At 40.6% G+C, this 19408-nt stretch overlaps 2 protein-coding genes across 5 annotated transcripts in view; both read left to right on the top strand.

Moving 5' to 3' along the window:
* The window catches only part of FAM122A (family with sequence similarity 122A), a 61058-nt gene extending 51814 nt beyond the window's left edge, over positions 1-9244 (top strand). The window contains exon 7 of the mRNA XM_015565019.1: positions 9160-9244. The gene's annotated coding sequence lies outside the window, so the exon portion shown is untranslated. The remainder of the gene's footprint in view (positions 1-9159) is intronic.
* Positions 1-19408, top strand: part of PIP5K1B (phosphatidylinositol-4-phosphate 5-kinase, type I, beta) — a 309531-nt gene that overhangs the window by 96301 nt on the left and 193822 nt on the right. For 3 of the 4 annotated variants that reach the window (XM_015565015.1, XM_015565018.1, XM_015565017.1), the window contains 2 exons: positions 9160-9244; positions 12909-12977. In XM_015565015.1, coding sequence (XP_015420501.1) covers positions 12909-12977 — 69 coding nt within the window. In that variant the 5' untranslated portion in view covers positions 9160-9244. Of the gene's footprint in view, positions 1-9159; positions 9245-12889; positions 12978-19408 lie in introns of those variants that run through there. The other variant, XM_015565016.1, reaches the window with a different exon arrangement.

Below are 19408 nucleotides of genomic sequence, written 5' to 3'. Positions count from 1 at the left end.
AGAGAGTGTGTGGTACGGGGAAAGAGTCAGACTATGCTCAGATCTCAACCTTGCCACCTCCGACTTGACCCCAGACAGATTATCCCAAGGCATAGCCTCACCCCTACACTTAATGAAGAGGCTGCAGTACACCCCACCTACTTTGTAGTGATCTATGCTCTCTGAAAATCCCGTGTCACAAAAATAGAAATGTTTGCGCCAGCTCCTAACCTACCTCCCAACCCACATTTCCTTTGAGGCTCATGTTTCTCATGTATATCATTAGCTCCTATCTGCTTTTCCACTTTCATGACAGTCTTATATCTCATTCTATGGCTCATCGTTGGCCTGTTTGTCCTCAGAGCCATTCCTTACTCTTCTTCTGTTCTGTATCAAGGGCAGTCATCCCTTATAGGATACATTTCTCAGGCTCCCGTGTCACACAGAAGCCATGGGGTAGAGGGGGTGAGGGAGAATCCAGGTGTTGTCCCCACTCTCTCTGTCTTGGGTGGTGTCTCCAACAATGACTGTCTTCTCCATGCCTCCAAACATACCCCTCCTTCTGTAGTCTTAACTTCCGCCAGTCAACCCTCTCCAAGATGTTCTGGACCCAAGAGATACCTTCAGCTTTTTCTTTCTTTCTCAGTTACAGTAGACATTCAATATTATTTTATCAGTCCCTCCTCTTGGTGTGCCTCTAGATAGTGGCTTCCTGCTGATGTTAACCTCTGCATTGCATCACCATCTCTTGCTTAGCTTTTCAGCTCACCCATCACTTTTATAACTAATTCCATGTATTAAATTCCCTCTAACACACCCAGAATGGAGTCTGTTATCCCCACTGGACCCTGACATCTCTTTTGAAGTGACAAAACATCTTTATAGCCTTTACTGATCAGAGTAGCTTAGATGATACCACGCCTATGAAGCATGCTGAAAATACTAATTTCCCAAGACCCACCACGCAGAGGTGGTGATTTAGTTGTTTTTGGTGCATGGCCCGGCATTGGTATAGAAAACAGCAACGCCAGGCTGCGTGCTGGGGGATCCCCTCTGTTCACTTGGCAACTAAGGGCTTCACTTCTACAAACTAGCCACACAGCAAGAGCCTTGGCAAAATTTAAAATGTCTACATCCCATGGATACTATAGGACAGTCCATTATAAGTGTCAAAACAGCACAAGCTAAAATGGAACAATGTCAAGAGATCACTTGCAGAATTAAATGAGATCATGTATTTGATAGCATCTCACACATAGTTGTTAATAAATGATAGTATCTCCCCTTCCCTCAAATTTAATGAAAGCATAGAAATGTAGAAAGTTAGGAAATACTGTGCATTATTTCTTTCTGAAGCTAACAGAATCCAGATACTAAATACCAGAAAGAATAGATAAGCAATAAAACAGTAAAAAAACAATTCCTTTCTTGGCATATATTAATGTTAGCTGAGCTGGTGTCTCAACAGTCTAACCTTATGACACCATAAGTTGGCTCTCTTTAATGTTAAAAATAATTTAAGAAAATAAGTTCATACTGGGAGTCTCGTGTTAGGTTACATAGAAATACATTTCCCAAGGAGACCTGAGTCTTATGGTTATGCCCTTACTTGGCCACTAGGATTTCTGCATTCCAGGCACTTGCCAGAGACTATAACTCTCAGTGTTCTCCCACCCAACTCTTATCAAAAGTTGGTTATGAGAAAAAATATTCATGAAAGACTGCCTGAAGGCTATGAATTCTATTCATTTCTCATCTAGATTGCCTAAATATTATTTGTGGCTTAAGTCAACTCATCAGATCTCTATGCAATAACTTCTTTTTAGTTTCCCTTTACAGGGCAGTATTAATGGGATAAAAAGACATATATCCTTATGGAATTTTTTAACTGTTAAAAGGGAATTTTTTTCATAGGTTTCTAGACAGAGAAAACCAGTACATTACCAATGCAGGAACATCGGACTAGCTTGAACCTACTCATCTGTAAGCTAAGAAGCAAAAAGACAGTAATACCATATTGATAGAGAGATACAAGGAAAGGACTGTGAGCCAAGAATCCTGTACTGGCCAAGAGATCTAGTTATATATGAGAAAAAAAAGAAAGACATTGTACTAACATTGCACATGGACATGGAATGACTCAGAGTGGACCACCCATGTGCTGGACCATCCATGTTCTAAGGAAACTATTGAGAAGTGTTCCAACCAAATGAAAATTGAATCAGAACAAAGGTATCAGGGTAGGGGAAGATGAAGAGCCAAAGGAACAATGATGAGCAAAGAACCTTATAAAACTTATGGTCAAGTCTAAATAAATGGTTGTAATGTGACTGTGAATTATAGATTGTTCATTAAGATTTCTTGTGTGTCAGGATGGCCTAGTGGTCTAAGGTGCCAGACTCAAGATTTCTTGAAACAGCAGTGTCATTCAACTCAGAGGAGCTATTTCAAAGTTTGGAGAGGAGCAGCCAGTGAGAGAGTAAAAATATTTTAATTATTTTCTCTTGTGAACAAGAAGAGTGAAGAGATGCCAGGGGTTGGGCTCCCTGGACGCAAGCACTGGGGTAGATTTTTGAGTGCAAATGTTTATTAGGGGTTAACACCTATATTTTGAGTTGACCGTGTCCCCAAAATGATACGTTGAAGTCCTAATACCCCACCTGTGAGACATGACTTTATTTGGAAATCGTCTTTGTAGATGTAATCAAGTTAGGATGAGGTCATTAAGGTGGGTCCTAATCTCATATGACTGACGTCCTTATAGGAAAAGGAGAAAGTCATTTGAAGACAGAGACACACCAGGAGAACTTAGTGTAACAACAGAGACAAAGATAGGAGTAACATCGCCACAAGCTGAGGAATGCCACCAACAGAAGCTAGAAAGAGGCAAAGAAGGGTTCTATGCAGAGGTTCAGGAGGAACATGGTTTTGGACTTCCAGCCCCAGAACTGTGAGGGAGTAACTTTCTGTCATTTTTTTTAAGCCACAGAGTTTGGAGGCTAATGAGCTTAAGCCTGTGAAAGGAGGAGGCAGGAAGCATGGTTGGGCAAGCAGAGGGAGAAGGCAAACTCCGTGCGGGACCCACAAATCTGGGGCCAGCTTGGTGGGGAGCTGCCCCATCATGCAGTCACAGCATGTGGGCTGCCCCAGGGAGGCTGCGACCTGGGTGAGGTGGCCCTCGGCAGAGGCAGACCCTGAAGGAGCTGAGAGCTGGAGGTGTCTGCGGGCCGTGTCCTCAGCAGTGAGCATCCTCCCCTCCTGGAAGGGCGATCTGGGTGGCGAGTCATCCTGTCTACTGCTGTAAGCCGAGGAGAAAATGTCTGGGTTGTGGGGATGGCAGTCATTTTATTTAATATAAAAAATATAGGTTTTTTAATGATTCAAAAACAGATAATGGAGCAAGTATTTTAGAATACAATTTTTTAATTAGTAGGAAGAAAATAGAATTATAAATTGATTAATCCAGTAAAAAAAGGAATGAATAAAAATAAATGCAGTAACAATAAATGTCATTAATAGTAAACATATTATAGAAGCAAACCAAATACAATCACATCACAATAGGTGTGAATTTGTTGAAGTGCCCTTTAAAATGACAGACTTTTAGATTGGCAGTACTAAAACAAAAATCCAGTTTTAAGGTATTTGTAAGGAACACCTAAAACCAAATGACAGCTGAACAGTTGATGATAAAGAAATGGATATGCCAAGCATATACGAATAAAGGGAAAGCAAAAGTGAGGATATTAGCATCAACTAAATGGAACCCAAGACCAAAATTATTAAATGAGAAAAGATACTTCTAAGGATAAAGAGTGCAATTCATAAGGAGACTATAATATGCCTACCCTTAGTTATGTAAATTTTAGACATAGTTATGTAAATTTTAAGGCAAAAACCAAAACGTAGAAATACAGGAGCTTAGGATAAAACCATAAATATGTTAGAGAATTTTAATGTACTCTTCCATAATTTAACAATGATATAGAGTGGTAATAATATTGTTTTTGTACCCGATAAATAGAAAATGTGCATTTTTCCCCTTATATCAATGGAGCATTTATAAAAAGTCTATTTTTATGGCCATAGGAAAAAACTTAATGAATTTGGGGAGGGAAAAATTGTTTTATTTATTTTATTTTGTGATCCCAGTGGTAAAACAAGAAATGGACAACGAAAGGATAATAATTAAACTGTAAATATTTGAAATTATTAAACTCTTTTTTAGATGATTTCTTGATCAAAGTAGAGATCAAATCCAAAATGACAGGTTATCTGGAAGTTGATCAAACAGAACATTTCACATAAAAATTTATAGGCCCAATGCACAAAATTCATGCACTAATAGGGTCCCTAGGCCTGGCCGGCAATCAGGGACAATCTGTGGGGCAACCGGCGGGGTGATTGGGGGCCCCCCACTCACACCCGCCTTGGCTGGCCTGGCACCGCCCTCTCACCAGCCCCGCCCCCCAATGCTGCAGGTCGCCTCCCTCTAGGGGTCAATCTTCAGGGCAATGGGTGAAGGGCCTGCTGGCATCCACCTTGGCCAGCCCCACCCCCTGCTGCTGCCACCACAGGTTGCCTCCCTCTGGGGCCTGTAGACTGGGGACAGCTCCTGTGTTGAGCATCTCCCCACTGGTGGTCAGTGCACGTCAAGCAACTGGTTGTTCTGCCAGTTGTTCCGCCGTTCAGTCGATTTGCATATTAGGCTTTTATTATAAAAGACTAGAGGCCCGGTGCACAAAAATTTGTGCACTTGGGGGGAAGGGGGTTCCTCAGCCCGGCCTGTGCCCTCTCGCAGTCTGGGACCCCTCAGGAGATAACGACCTGCTGGCTTAGGCCTGCTCCTGGGTGGCAGAGGGCAGGCCCAATCCCTAGGTGCACCCCTGGTCGGGCGCAGAGCAGGGCCGACTGGGGAGTTGGGGCACCGCCCCCTGTCATGCATAGAGCAGGGCGGATTGGGAGGTTGCGATGCCACCCTCAGTCATGCTCAGGGTAGGGCCGATTGGGGGGTTGGGGCACCACCCCCTGTCACACTCAAGGCAGGGTCGATGGGGAGGTTGCGGCACCACACCTGTCACGCACAGAGCAGGGCCCATCAGGGGGTTGGGGAGCTTCCCACTGTCACTCACAGAGTAGGGCCGATAGCGGAGTTGTGGCACCATCCCCTGTCACACACAGAGCAGGGCTGATCAGGGGGTTTGGGCGCTGCCCCCTGTCATGCTGATCCCAGTGCCGGGAGGCCTCATGGCTCTGCTGATCCCAGTGCTGGGAGGCATATTACCCTTTTACTATATAGGGTAGAGGCCTGGTGCACGGGTGGGGGCCGGCTGGTTTGCCCTGAAGGGTGTCCTGGATCAGGGTGGGGGTCCCCACTGGGGTGCCTGGCCAGCTGAGGGCTGTTTTCAGGCTGTCGGGTGACTGAAGCTCCCAACCGCTCCTTTTTTTTCTTTTTTTTTTTCTTTTATTCTGGGCCAGCTTTAGCTGTGGCTCCAGCTCTGCGGGCTCTGCTGCTGGGAAAGCGGAAACCCTCAGGCCCAGACTTGTTTGTGTTCTACAATCGAAACTCTGTATCAACTACAGCTCTGAGATCCCAGCTTGCTGAAAGCAGGTTTCTGGAGTTTTTTTTAGCTTCTATATGTTACTATGTTTCAAACTGCCCACTGAGAGGCCTGCAGCGGCAGGCGGGGAACGTTGGCGTCCTCCGTCACTGAAGGAAGCAAGCCTCATGTTCAGTTTAAGCTGCCTGGCTGCCGGTCGCCATCTTGGCTGTCAGTTAATTTGCATATCTCGCTGATTAGCCAATGGGAAGGGTAATGGTCGTACGCCAATTACCATGTTTCTCTTTTATTAGTGTAGATGGTTAATATAGTCAGATGTACTTTCTAACTTAAATGCTTTGGGTACTATACTTTTGAAAGAATGACAAAGAAACTAAGTATTGCATCTAAAAATTTATAAAATAAGCAAAAAAAAAAAGAAGACAATATTGACAGTAAAAGCTAAATTAATGGAAATGGCCACAAAACAAATAAAGAAAATCTGACTTTCATTAAAAATATATACATTATATACACAACATTAAGAATATGTATATACAATGCATACAATGCAAATAGATATAATACATACACACATACACACACACACATCAGAAATAATGGAAAATACATTACTTAGATCCCAAAAGGATTAAAAAAAATCAGTAAGAAAATGTTATGCGCAACTTTATATAAGACAAGTTTTAAAATTTAAAGAAAATTGCTTTCTAAAAAATGAGTAAATTACTAAAAGTCAATCCAAAGAGAGGTTATAAATTCCAAGAAATTATTAACTGTAAAACAAATCTGAGTGCATATAAAAAGAGAAAGCCTTCCAACTTTATGAAAAGCACTAATTCCTAATACCAAAGCCTAATGAAGATGAGACAACAATCATTTAATTTCAATCATGAAAATGCCCCTTTTAAAATGGTAGCAAATTAAATCCAAGTTAGTGTTTATTCTAGAAATACAAGGATGATTTTTTTAAAATATATTTTATTGATTTTTCACAGAGAGGAAAGGAGAGAGATAGAGAGTTAGAAACATCGATGAGAGAGAAACATCGATCAGCTGCCTCCTGCACATCTCCTACTGGGGATGTGCCCGCAACCCAGGTACATGCCCTTGACCGGAATCGAACCTGGGACCTTTCAGCCCCACGTCCGACGCTCCATCCACTGAGCCAAACCGGTTTCAGCTACAAGGATGATTTTGCATTATGAAATCTCTGAGTGTTACATATTGACACAACAGAATAAAGAACATTGTATGATCAGTATATCAACTGATACAGAAAATGCATTTGATATAATTTAATAAACATTCCTAATAAACACGAAGGTACATTAGGATGTAGCAGAAAGAACCTATTCTGCTACCAAACAAACAAAAGCATCGTGTTGGAGGTGACTCCTGCAGGATTATGTTATAGATGCCTGGTACTACTGCTGTTACTCAGCATTGTTTGAGAAGGTGAGGGAATGCAATAAGAAAAGACACAGGAATAAGCTGTATAAATAGTGCAGGTGATGTGATTGAGATTCCAGTTAAAATCTTTTAAAACCCGGTAAGTGGGCTTGGTAACAGGACTGGGAAGAAAATAGCTGGAGCACAATTATTCTTCTTTCTTTGAGTTAATAACTGGTTAAAATGGAGAAGTCCTTATTAAAAGAGTGACAAACTAAAATATTTAGGAATGAATTTAGTAAGACATAAGACAAATCCAAAAAGTCAGATGGTAGTAAAAGTTATATATATATTTCTTTTGAGTTTTGAATGAGAAAACTCACAATTCCAAAAAGATGAATTCTAAATTAGTATATAAATTTAATATAACTCCAGCCAGAATCCCAACTTAGAAGGGGTACAGATTGTCAGATCAATCAATATGATTTTAAAGTCCATCTAAAAATATAAATGTGAAAAGTTACTAAACTCAGAAGAGTTTACTATCAAAGTATACTATCATATTGCAGTATGATATTAGCTCAGGAATCAATGAGCAAATCTTTGGGACAGAGTAAAGAGTCCAGAAATAGATTGAAGTATCTAGGAAAAGGTGATATATGTTAAAAGTGACAAGCCTTTCTAGTAAGAAAAAGATAGATTATAAGGAAAAATGATGTTGGGGCAATTAGTTGCCTACCTGGGAGACAATGAGGTTAGGTTCCATTTGGAGTAAAGATCTGTCCCAGGAAGATAGTAAATCCACAATCCATATAGGAAAAATTAGCATATTTGACTATGTAAGTATTAAAAATGTCTACATGACAAGACAACATAAATAAAGCCAAAAGATTAACAGTAGCTTACGGTTTATATGGCAGAGTTGGTATTTAATATACTGGGACATCTTGCAAATTGATTGTAAAAAGGAAAAAGATAAACAGCACAGTAGAAAATATGCAAAGGGCGTGCACTGGAAATCTAAATTACCAGGATACCTGTGAAAAGGATCAGCCCCATTAGCAACAACGGAATGAAAATTAAAACAACTGAGAAGCCACGATCTGCCCCTGAGGTTGGCAAACATTTAGAGGTGGCAGCCATCCAGAGCCAATACTATGTCAATAAGCAGGTACTCTCCCCGCACCATTGAACTGATTGCTTCAGACTTTTTACGGAGAGGAATGTAGCCGTGGACCTTCAAGTAGTTAATGTGTTTATCAAGTTGGATCCAACTTCCAGGACTTTTTCCCACAGAAATGAAAGTACTAGAACTTTAAAGATATTTCAATATGGCTGTTTATTCCTGCTCTGGTTATGGTACCAAACCTGGAGACAGTCTGAATGTTCATCAGGAGGAAGTAGTTGATTGAATGATGGTATATCCATCTTGTGGAATGTGTTACAGTTATTTAAAAATGAGACACACACATAGATTTGAAAAAAAGATTCAAACATATTGTTACGAGTAAGAAGGAAGAAGTGTGTGTGTGTGTGTGTGTGTGTGTGTGTGTGTGTGTGTGTGTGTAAGCATAGGGAAGATTTTGAAAGGGATATACATCAAACTGTTAATATAGGTTATCTCAGAGTGGGCAAATACAAGTGGGTCTTTACCATTCTTTATACATCTCTGTGTTTTAAAATCGGTTGCCATGAGTATGTTATCTCCTGTATAAAAATATTATTATACCAAGGGATGTTTGTTGAACTGTTGTTGGAGGTTGTGTCATCTAAATAACACTCATGAAAATCACAGTTGATGTAGCACGGGTAATATTGAAACCTTGTTCACACTTCACATAGGGTCTCCTACGGAAAGTCCCCAGGAGAAATGGTTGCTCTAGCCTCAGTTCCCCCACACCTGTGGTTCACTTGAGCAACTGGTTTGCCTTTATCTTACAGTCATTGGGCATTTAGGTAACTGGTCATTTCCTCATTTGCTGTGACCACTAGGAATCTCAGCGTGAAACTGGAGACTGTACTGAGTCACATGGCTTACGTTCTATGCGTAGCTCGAGCAGCTGGCTTCATCTGGTTCTCCCTACCTTTGTTTTCCCCTCACACACATTCCTTCCTTTAATTTAAACTTACCTTTTGCATTGTATGTATCCCAGTAGCCACCTGTGGTCCTTTTGGAGGGATGAGGTGGAGATATGAAAAAAGTAATGACCAGTGATTTCTATTTTAACAGGAACCTGGAAAGGAAAACAGTCTCAACAATGAACAAGCTGCCCATCACCACCAACAACAGATGACTTGCCATTTCACTTACTAAGGTAAGGAAATACAGTCTCCATTTTTAATTCATTCCAACTGCCTCGTTATAGAGCCCCTACCTCTTTTATTTTATACTTATTTACAAATATTCTAAATCATATATCTAGTTCATGACCTTTAACTTCGACATTATCAAATTTAAAATAAGCAGCAAGCAAATGGCAACCGGAAATTTTGTGAACATCAGTATGCCTAAAGGGGCAGAACCCAGACGTGGTCTCTGCTATTAACTATTGTGTGTGGTTAAATTTTTTAATAGCATTAGTATTTTCCTTATTCTTAAAGGTAGCAGTGCTCAGTGCAGAATATGTGGACAGAGAACAGACTGACAGTTGTCAGAAGGGAGAGGGTAGGGGACTGATGGAAGAGGTGAGGGATTAAGCAAGAAAAATAAAACTCATAGACAACAATATGCTTATTACCAGAGGGAAATGGCAATGGAGGGAGGTAGGAAAGGGTAGGGGGGGAATAAATGGTGATGGGAAGAGACATAACTTGGGGTGGTGAGCACACAGTACAATATACAGATGATGTATTATAGAATTGTACCCCTTAAGCTGTATAACTTTTATGAACCAATGTAACCCCAATAAACTCAATTTATAAAAAAATAAATATACCATCTATAAAATGAAAACCCAAAGCATTCATAATCACATCATCTGGAGATAATCACCTGTATTTCTATGAATTTTTCTTCTTCCTTTTGTGTATACACAGAGATATATATGATTATAATGTTTTTGAAAACAATGTTTTTAATCCATACTTACCTTGACTTCCATAATTATAAGTGATGCACTTAACTGGTGCAGGAACATAGCAAGTCTAAGAACAAAGAGTGATTAACACTGTGACCATTTGAATAGCCACTTGCAGTTACCGGGACATCCTAAGCGTCTCATTTGGCTCTCCAGCACGGTTGTCCTGGTTCATAGGTTCATGTGACTTTCGTTAAGCATCACCCCACAGAAAAAAAAAACCACCTTTGAATCCAGGTGACATTTCATGAACTCCCTTTATTATTATCATCTGTTTTGTGCTGCTGAATGTAAATCATTTTTTAAAAAAACACAAGTTGACCTACTTCTCTCCCCCGCTTCCCTACTGTCCAGTCAGGGTGATTTACAAAAGAGTAAAACAGACCTTCTCATCATCTGTCCTTCATTCATGCCAATTAGTCAGCTCTTCATTATGGTTGTTTTTTCAAGAGTTCCTCTTGAAGTTTTTTGGTTTTAAAAGCTGCAAAGTCTTAGAAGTGAAGTTACTGAAATGGCATTCTTTTTCTTAATCTTTATTGTTGAAAGTATTACGTATGTCCCCTTTTCCCTGTTGACCCTTTCTAGCGGTCCCCGTCTCCAGTCTACCCACCTGTGCCTCCCCCTTCCCATCCCAGGCCACCACACTATTGTCTGTGTCCATGGGTTATGCATATATGAATACAAGTTCTTCGGTTGATCTCTTCCCACCCACCCCTGCCTTCCCTCTAAGATTCCACAGTCTATTCTGAAATTGCATTCTTAAGGAAGCGTCCATTCTGTTGGCCCTATTAAATAGTTGAAGGTTAGAGAAAAATCCTACCCTTCTTTATTATCATTACTACAAACTAAATTGGAAACACAAATACACCCTAATATAGAAATGAGCTAAAGATTTATATAGGCAATTCACTCGAAAAATATAAAGAAAGAAATGAATATGATCAAAAATGTTCATCCTTACAATTAATCATATAAATGCAAAATAAGATGGATATTTTTGCCCAAAGTTAGATTGGCAGTGTTTTGTTTGATTTTAAATGAAAATACCTGATGCTGATAAAGATATAAAGTAGATAGGGTATTTTACCCAGCAGTCGTTGTTCTGGGAATCTGTGGCCGCTCTAAGTAGACACGCTGTTGGTATAAAAACAGAGTACAGTTTAATTTTTAATAGAAAAATAGGATGCATCCCAAATGTCTATTAATAAATATTGAAATATGATAACATTTTATAATATTGTTATTCCGACATTTGAAATTATTTCTGATTAATATTTAGTGATACAATGGTAAGTGAAAAGGGCAAACACAAAATTGTATATAATATATGATTCCAGTTTTGTTAAAAAAAAACAACAACACACATTTGGAAAAGATCAAATGGTGAAATAACCAATTATTAACAATGATTATTTCTGGGTAGTTGGATTAAAGGTGATAGTTTTGTTTTCTCCTTTATATTTTTTCAAATAAAATACATTTTTTGCTTTTTACGATAAACACAAATATTACCTTTAAAATTTGTAAATGATTGAAAAATAATGAATAATCATATTTGATTAAAATAATCAAGGAACCCTTCTCATATTTTTTTGAAACTTAATTTAATTCCAAATTAATTTGCAGATAGGTTGAGAGTAGTTATGCCAGAAAATGAAAATGTGGCACAGTCAGTAACAGTTTACATTTTAAAAAATGGTTTAAATCCTACATGGAGATTATTTCTACTGACATAACTGTAGCCTAAAAAGTCTTTTTCATTTGTGCAGAACATTATAAGGGGTTAATATTGCCATTTATTCCTAATGAGACCATACACTGGCATCTTTCAAGGTGTCCTGCACACAATGTGATTGATGGTGCCTGACTCCTCAGTAATGTCATCACCTGCTCTGAAGGGGCCAGCTCTCCCAAGTACAAAACACTCAGACCAATGGACTCATGTGCTTTTAAATTTTCAATTTAAAAATATATATTATTATTGATTTCAGATAAGAAGAAAGAGAGAGAGAGAGAGAGAGAGAGAGAGAGAGAGAGAGAGAAACATTAATGATAAGAGAGAACCATTGATTAGCCTCCTGCATCCCCCCCACAGGGGATCTAGTCCACAGCCTCCTAGTTCATAGGTTGACTCTCAACCACTGAGCCACACCAGCTGAGCAAGCACTTTCCGTTTTTTAATGGCCTAGTATTTCTAGAAATCTAGTCTAAGAAAACATTGAAGTTGAACAAAGACAGAAACATAAAATAATTATTTGTACAGGCAAAATCCTTGGACCGCATCAGCTGTCCTTTAATCACACACAATTGTGTTTGCACAGTGATACTTTGCAACTAGAAAAAAAATTATTCTTACAATGAGGTTTTTATAATCAAATGGGAAAATGCTTATCACATAAATGTTCAGTGAAAAATGCTGGGTAAGATGGTATTATATTCAGTTTGCAAATGAATGGAACAAGAGATGGCAGCAAATATGCCATAATGGTGGAGTTGCCTAAGGGTAGTAGAATTGAGTAATTTTGTCTTCTGATTTTTACTTTTGGGAACTTTCCAGATATTTGTACAGGAAGCATCTATAACCAGAAGGAAAAAAATTTAAAGGCTTTGTAGAAAGAAACTTTATGGGTTGGACTTCCATAGCATCTTTCCTATGGAGTCAAGTATGCTACTAAAATGATTTAGAAGTAAAGATATATTTTGGAAAGATTGGGGACCACTGTTTTTTCTTCCTTTTTCTTTTTTTAGTATTCTGAGAAATCTCTTCCTTTCTTGGAGATAGCCGCAATAAACAACAAAAATGTACTTAACCAAAATAGATCCTCTCAGTTAGCAATATTATTGGCATATTGTATCTGAGAGTACAGCTGTAAATTCAAATAGGGAGTCTTTTCTCTTGCAGATGTCGTCGGCTGGGGACAGTGGAGATGTAGCACCTGGCAAACAAAACGAAGAAAAGACCTATAAAAAGGTGAGCGAGTGTTTGATTTTCTTGCCTCAGTTCAGAAAGAATGTTAGTATCGTTAACAGGTTCTTGTATGTAAGTTACTTCCTTCGCTTCTCACTGCTGCTATAACGAAGTGCCATACACTCGGTGGCTTAGACAGCACAAATGTATTATCTCCTGTCGGAGTCTGACTGCGGGCCTGCTTTCCTTTCTGGGGGCTCAGGGGGCTGAACCCATGTTCGTGCTCTTCCAGCTTTTCTAGGCGGCCTGCACCCCCTGTGTCCTGACTCACTTCCAACTTCAAAGCCAGAGAAGGCTGGTCTTTCCCAGGCTGTATTCCCCTCACACCTTAAAGAGCCCTTGTGATTACACTGAGCCCTCCTGGCCAATCCTGGATCATCCCTTTATTTTAAAGTCAGTTGGTTACCGACCTGAATTTCCTCTGCACCCGTAACTCCTTGTTGCCATGTTACATAACATATTCAAAGTCCCAAGGGTTAGGACACGAACATTGTTGTGGGCCATTTTTCTGCCCACCAGTGACTATGAAATAGAACACTGACAGAAGGTAGTCCTTTGAAGACCCATCTTATTCCTAAGAGGAAGGCCCTTATGGGTGTGCAGTGTTCTGTGTTCGGGTGAATCCTTTAATTGACTCACTACTTTCCATCAAAATGTTCAACATTTTCTACCTCTGTATTTGAAAAAATATTTTGAAAGATGAAATTCTCTCCCACCTCTTTCCAAAGCCTCTCAGATTTTGTGTTTGCAGCTCACGCCACAAAATCTCCTTCCAGACTTCCCAGGGTACATGACCTTACTACTCTTTCACTTTGCTAACCCTTGGCTCCTAGCAACCAAGCTAATATCCAGAAACATCACTGGGTAGTCTACGTCCCCAAGCACCACTACTCCTGATTTTAAATTGACTATGCATTTTAGCTTTTTGAAAGTCTTTGTCCTCCTTTCCCCTTGGGGGTAGGAAGCTTATGTATCGAAGGGTTATTATATCTTAACTTGCCCTTTTACATTTCACTTTTTAACAGATAGTTATCGAGAAGTTTTGTCGGAAAGTACACGAGCCATTTGATCTGTCCGTATGTTCAGGTCATGAAACTAACAGGAACCGGTCGTGTTTCCTGTTCCATTTTCATGTAGGAAAATATGCCCTTTTTCCTGGTATATCTTGTCTTCTGACTTTTCTGCTCAGCCAAACCTAGAAATATAAACGGGGAGGTTGCCATCCTAAGCGATGTTATGCTTGGGGAAGAGTAGGGTGAAGATCCAAGCACTCAGACGTCATAATATGTGTGTTATAAAATGTGTGCCTCTGGCCTAAGCCAACAATACACTGTTTATTTTTAGACACCGGTGGAAAACCAAATCCTGTCTCCTTTACTCAAGACTTCTTGTAAACTCAGTCAAGCATGAGACCAGCACAGAGAAGGCCAATGGCCAGCCTGTCATTGCTTCCCATCACTTTCAGGCAGTTGTCTCAGTCAGCATCAAATGCACTACGATTCTTGACTGGATTCTGACTTCCGGGAGCTCTTTAGTGATGCAAAAGTAATAGAATGTGGCCGTGCCATCCTAGAGTTTGCTAAGCATACCCTGCCCGAGAATTTAGTAAAGTAAGTTTTAATCATTCTGTGCTATGCTATGATGAGTGTCTCTAAAGGATATCTGACTTGGCAATGTTGGGAAGGTTATGAAACTAAAAACCAGATCCTAAGAGAGCAAATAATTCCAATAAGTACGAGAAGATGCAGGAAATTTAAGAAGACAAAAGAACCCAATGATTTTTTTTGTAATGTGTGATGGCATAGGGATGCTTTTGATGGTTTCTAATTTTAAAAGGAATATAAACAATGGAGGAGAAGGTATGCAATCTCTGTATAAGAAAAGCACCAAAAAGATAGCACAGCACAGCTGGTGTGGCCTGTGGTTGAGCATGGACCTATGAAGCAGGAGGTCACAGTTCGATTCCTGGTCAGGGCACATACCCAAGTTGTGGGCTTGATCACCAGTAGGAGTCGTGCAGGATCAGTGATTCTCTCTCATCATTGATGTTTCTATCTCTGTCTCCCTCTCCCTTCCTCTCTGAAATCATAAAAATATATTTTTACAAAATACAGCACAGTGCCTAGGACTTGAGTCCTCAATAAACATGGTGCTGATATGCACAGCAAGAAGGGATCATGTAGAGAAAGTGTTCCTTTACTGGCTGGTAAAAGCCCAGCTGAATTATTCAATTTAACTCTTCTCAGTTAAGCAAAAAGATCCTGAAACTGGTGGTGTTCATGTGAGGGTAGAAGAGGGGATAATAGAGTCACATTAACTATAGCAAATATGCTTATCCCTAGGCCCAGGTGAGCCATTTCCTAGATGAAAGAACTTGAAGCTAGAATAGGAAAACCACTGAGTGTGAGCTTTGAGAAATCAGAAGAAAGGAAAAATTGTCCAAAGACAGGAGATAAGCAAATATCAACCCTATCTTCTAAATGAGGAAAAGGTACATTCTGGAAACCAGATGTGAGATTGCTCCTCAACATTAATTGAGCAAGAATTAGTAAACATGTAGTGTATGTACATTCAGAAAAGAAACACGTTTTCCACAAACCTGCAGAACTTCATAAAGATACAGTTTATGTCAAATGAACTACATTTGCTATTATGAGCAAGTCATTAAATTAATTGCTGATAAGGAGAATGCTCAGGTTTTATGAATCTTGATTTAAAGGCTGCTGGAAGATTCTTATGGCATCCTTTCAGACAAGGTAGAGAAATATGGGTTAGATATTATGATTAGTGTGCTATACCTGATTGGGCTAATGTTCCCAACGAATGGCGGCTTTGCTCCCTAGTTTTTAAAATATTTTTTATTGATTTCAGAGAGGAAGGGAGAGGAAGAGAGAGATAGAAACATCAGTGATGAAAGAGAATCATTGATCAGCTGCTTCCTGCATGCCCCCTACTGGGGATCGAGCCTGTAACCTGGGTATGTGCCCTTGACCAGGTCGAACCCAGGACCTTTCAGTCCACAGGCCAATGCTCTCTCCACTGAGCCAAACCAGCCAGGGCGATTTGTTCCCTATTGACTTAGCCTCTACCAGCAGGATGCATGAGTTGACCCTGTGTAGCTTAACATTTTTCACCCATGACCGTAATAAAAGCATAAAAGCTGTGACAAAAAATGGGAATGAGAACTAATAGACTAGATGAGTGTCATCAAGGCCACCAACCATTTTATTAACTGTTGTCCCTTTTACAAATACCTTAAAGTTAAAATCTTCCCCCAGTCCTGACTATGGGGTTTGCACCTTTTTAATACGAAGCTTTGATGACCCAATCAGGTTTTTGCCTGTGACTGAAGCCGATCTATAGGCCCCAGGTTAAGAACTGTCCCCTAGCGACCTCATTGACTATGCTCGGCATTGAGAAGGATATCAAAGGAATTTATAAGGAACTTACAGTCGATGGAGAAGGGAAGACATGAAAACAATTTTAGAACACAAGAGTCTATGACAAAAAGTCCGAAAGGAGCCCTGGCCGGTTTGGCTCAGTGGATAGAGCGTCGGCCTGCGGACTGAAGGGTCCCAGGTTAGATTCTGGTCAGGGGCATGTACCTTAGTTGCGAGCACATACCCAGTGGGGAGTATGCAGGAGGCAGCTGATCGATGTTTCTCTCTCATCAATGTTTCTAACTCTCTAACCCTCTCCCTTCCTCTCTGTAAAAAATCAATAAAATATATTTTTTAAAAAGTCCGAAAGGAGAAATCGGTGTGGGTTAGAGTTAATGAGCAGTCTTAGGCTTTCTGAATCAATCCCCAGATTTATTGGGCAGCTGCCAGCAGTACTCAGCATCCTGAGTGCTATGGTTTCCACGTGTTTCTAGGGAACTCAGTGTTCCTGGAACAATGTCATGCACTCTGAGTCTCAAATGTGTGCATGTGATTCCTAAGGCTGGCTGCTGCTTGTTCTTCCAGGTGTCCACGTTTCTCATCCATTATCAGGAAGAATAGCTGAAGTCAGTAGGTGAGGTTAATGTCTCCAGGTAATGGCTAAAATGATAATTTTTATTTTAGCTGCTTAAAACAAACATGCTGTCCATTAAGACAGACATTAAGGGCTGCCTAGCTGTGTTTACAGTGGGTAGTTATTTCCATTCTCCGTTCTTTAATTGGGTGTCTTTCCTAAGAGTTGTAAACACAAAAGCCTACAGGGCCAGGCAGGTAGTAAGGGAGTGGATTAACCAGGAGGAAAGTGGCAAACAGGAAAATATACGCCTGTAAAGGGGGCAGATGGCACTCAGCTCCAGCTAATAGAGCTACACATGAGTGTTCACTCGGGATTGCCAGATTTCTCAGGAAGCCAAAAATGTGGATTCTGATGTGAAATCTTCCCATTTTTAAAGGCTGGAAAGTGATTCAAAAATGTTCAAAAATAGCCCTAGCCGGTTTGGCTCAATGGATAGAGTGTCAGCCTGTGGACTCAAGGGTCCCAGGTTCGATTCTGGTCAGGGGCATGTGCCTTGGTTGCGGGCACGTCCCCAGTGGGGAGTGTGCAGGGGGCAGCTGATTGATGTTTCTCTCTCATCAATGTTTCTAACTCTCTATCCCTCTCCCTTCCTCTCTGTAAAAAATCAATAAAATATATTTTTAAAAATGTTCAAAAATGTACTCTGGCCTTCAGGCAGGGGCTAGTTTGCAATCTCCCCACTATTTGAATAGAGACATGAGATAGAAGAGGGACATGCAAAAGAAATGCTGTAAGCCCAGCCTGGTGGGGCTTAGTTGGTCGAGCGTCCCCCCATGCACTAAGAGGTCCCAGATTCAATCCCCAGATTCTGAATTGGGACACATGCCTGGGTTGCGGGCTTGATCCCCAGTAGGAGGCATGCAGGAGGCAGCTAATCAATGTTTCACCTCTCCCTTCATCTCTCTCTAAAATCAATAAAAAGATAGTCTTTAAAAAAAAGGAAAAAAAAGAAAGAAGTGCATGTAAGATCTGGTCCCTGCTTCTATGACCATACAATTTACTTAAGAGAAAAAATGTGGGCCCATGTGAAAAAAATCAAATAATGACGCAAATTGGTTTTAAGTACCAAGACAAATGGCATTTCACTCGATCCTCTAGCAAGTTCTGATGAACCTAGAGCTCATGACAATCTTCTGGGGAAAATTCTTTTTCGTGGACTTGTTTGTTAGTAATGCATTTTGCTGGAATAAAAATTTCATAGATGTCTCATTGTTTTTTGTCGTGGCAGACAACTCTCATTCCTTAGGTGACTGCATTGAATTATCTACTCATTTGTCTCAGTGACAGGGAATTCTGCACAGGCAAGGAATCAAGGATGCACCTGATTTGATAGAGGGACAGGAGGGCGTGGCCTAGACACAGGTTCAGTGTCAGCATTTGGGGAAAGTAGAGGCAATTTTGGAAGTCTGGGCTGCCTCTGAATGACAGCGAGCCTTGGTTTGAGGAGTTTGACTTTGCGTTCTAGGCCAGCACTGTCCACTGGAACTTTCTGCAATGAAGGAGATGTTCCATAATCCGCCCTCATATAGTGGTTGCAAGCTGCGTGTGGTTCTCAATTATTTGAAATGTGGTCAGTGTGTCTGAGTAATGAATTTTTAATTTTAAAATTAGTTCACTTTAAATAAGCTCATGTGGCTAATGGCTACCATGTTGGACATCATGGTTCTAGGCAGTGAGGTACCATGACGTTGTGTTGGGGATTAGTGACATGATGAAATGGCAATACAGACCACACTGAAGGCTGACCTGCAAGTTTCCAACCTGAGGAACGACCTGAAAGTTTCTGCTGTTGTTAGAACTAGAGAAGTTTGAGGAAGAGATGTTTTATTTTGTTTTTGTAACAAGGTGATAGAAGAAAGCAGGAGGCAGGTCATCAGTTCACTTGAAGAATAGTGTAAACTCAGGTAAAATAGCAATGCCAGAGATCTGAGTTTTCTCTATTTTGTATGTGAAGAAATTGCCCACCCCACCCCCAACCCTTCTAAAACAAACAGATGTCAAATGCCCAATTAAGATGGTCATTAAGAGAGCATTGTCAGGGAGATGGTTAAAGCCTCCAGCTATATGATTTCCTAATCTTGTCCATCAAAATTGATCAGAGTTTGCCAACCACCTGGAGAGATGGGCTGGCTTGGGAAATGTTCACCACCACCTTTTGGGTTTCTTTCTCTTATCTATCCAACCAAAAGTTGTCATTCCAGGCCTCTCGCCCCTCCCTCTACTACTTCTTCCATCCTGGGCCTGCCCACAGTAGGCCTTTCCTGGGAGATTTAGGTTTTGATGACTACTATAGGCTGCCTTGGGTGTGGAGGCCGCCCACCATTGGCACCAACAGCCCAGCTCCGGGTGTGCCAATCATCTGACCAATTTCCACACTGATGGAAGCCAGGAGGTGGGGCAGGAGGCAGAGGGATAGG

Source organism: Myotis davidii, unplaced genomic scaffold (assembly GCF_000327345.1).
Source record: "Myotis davidii unplaced genomic scaffold, ASM32734v1 scaffold616, whole genome shotgun sequence".
NCBI classification, from domain to species: Eukaryota; Metazoa; Chordata; class Mammalia; order Chiroptera; family Vespertilionidae; genus Myotis; species Myotis davidii.
Note: the sequence above shows the minus strand (reverse complement) of the source record. Positions and strands in the feature narration are given on the sequence as shown.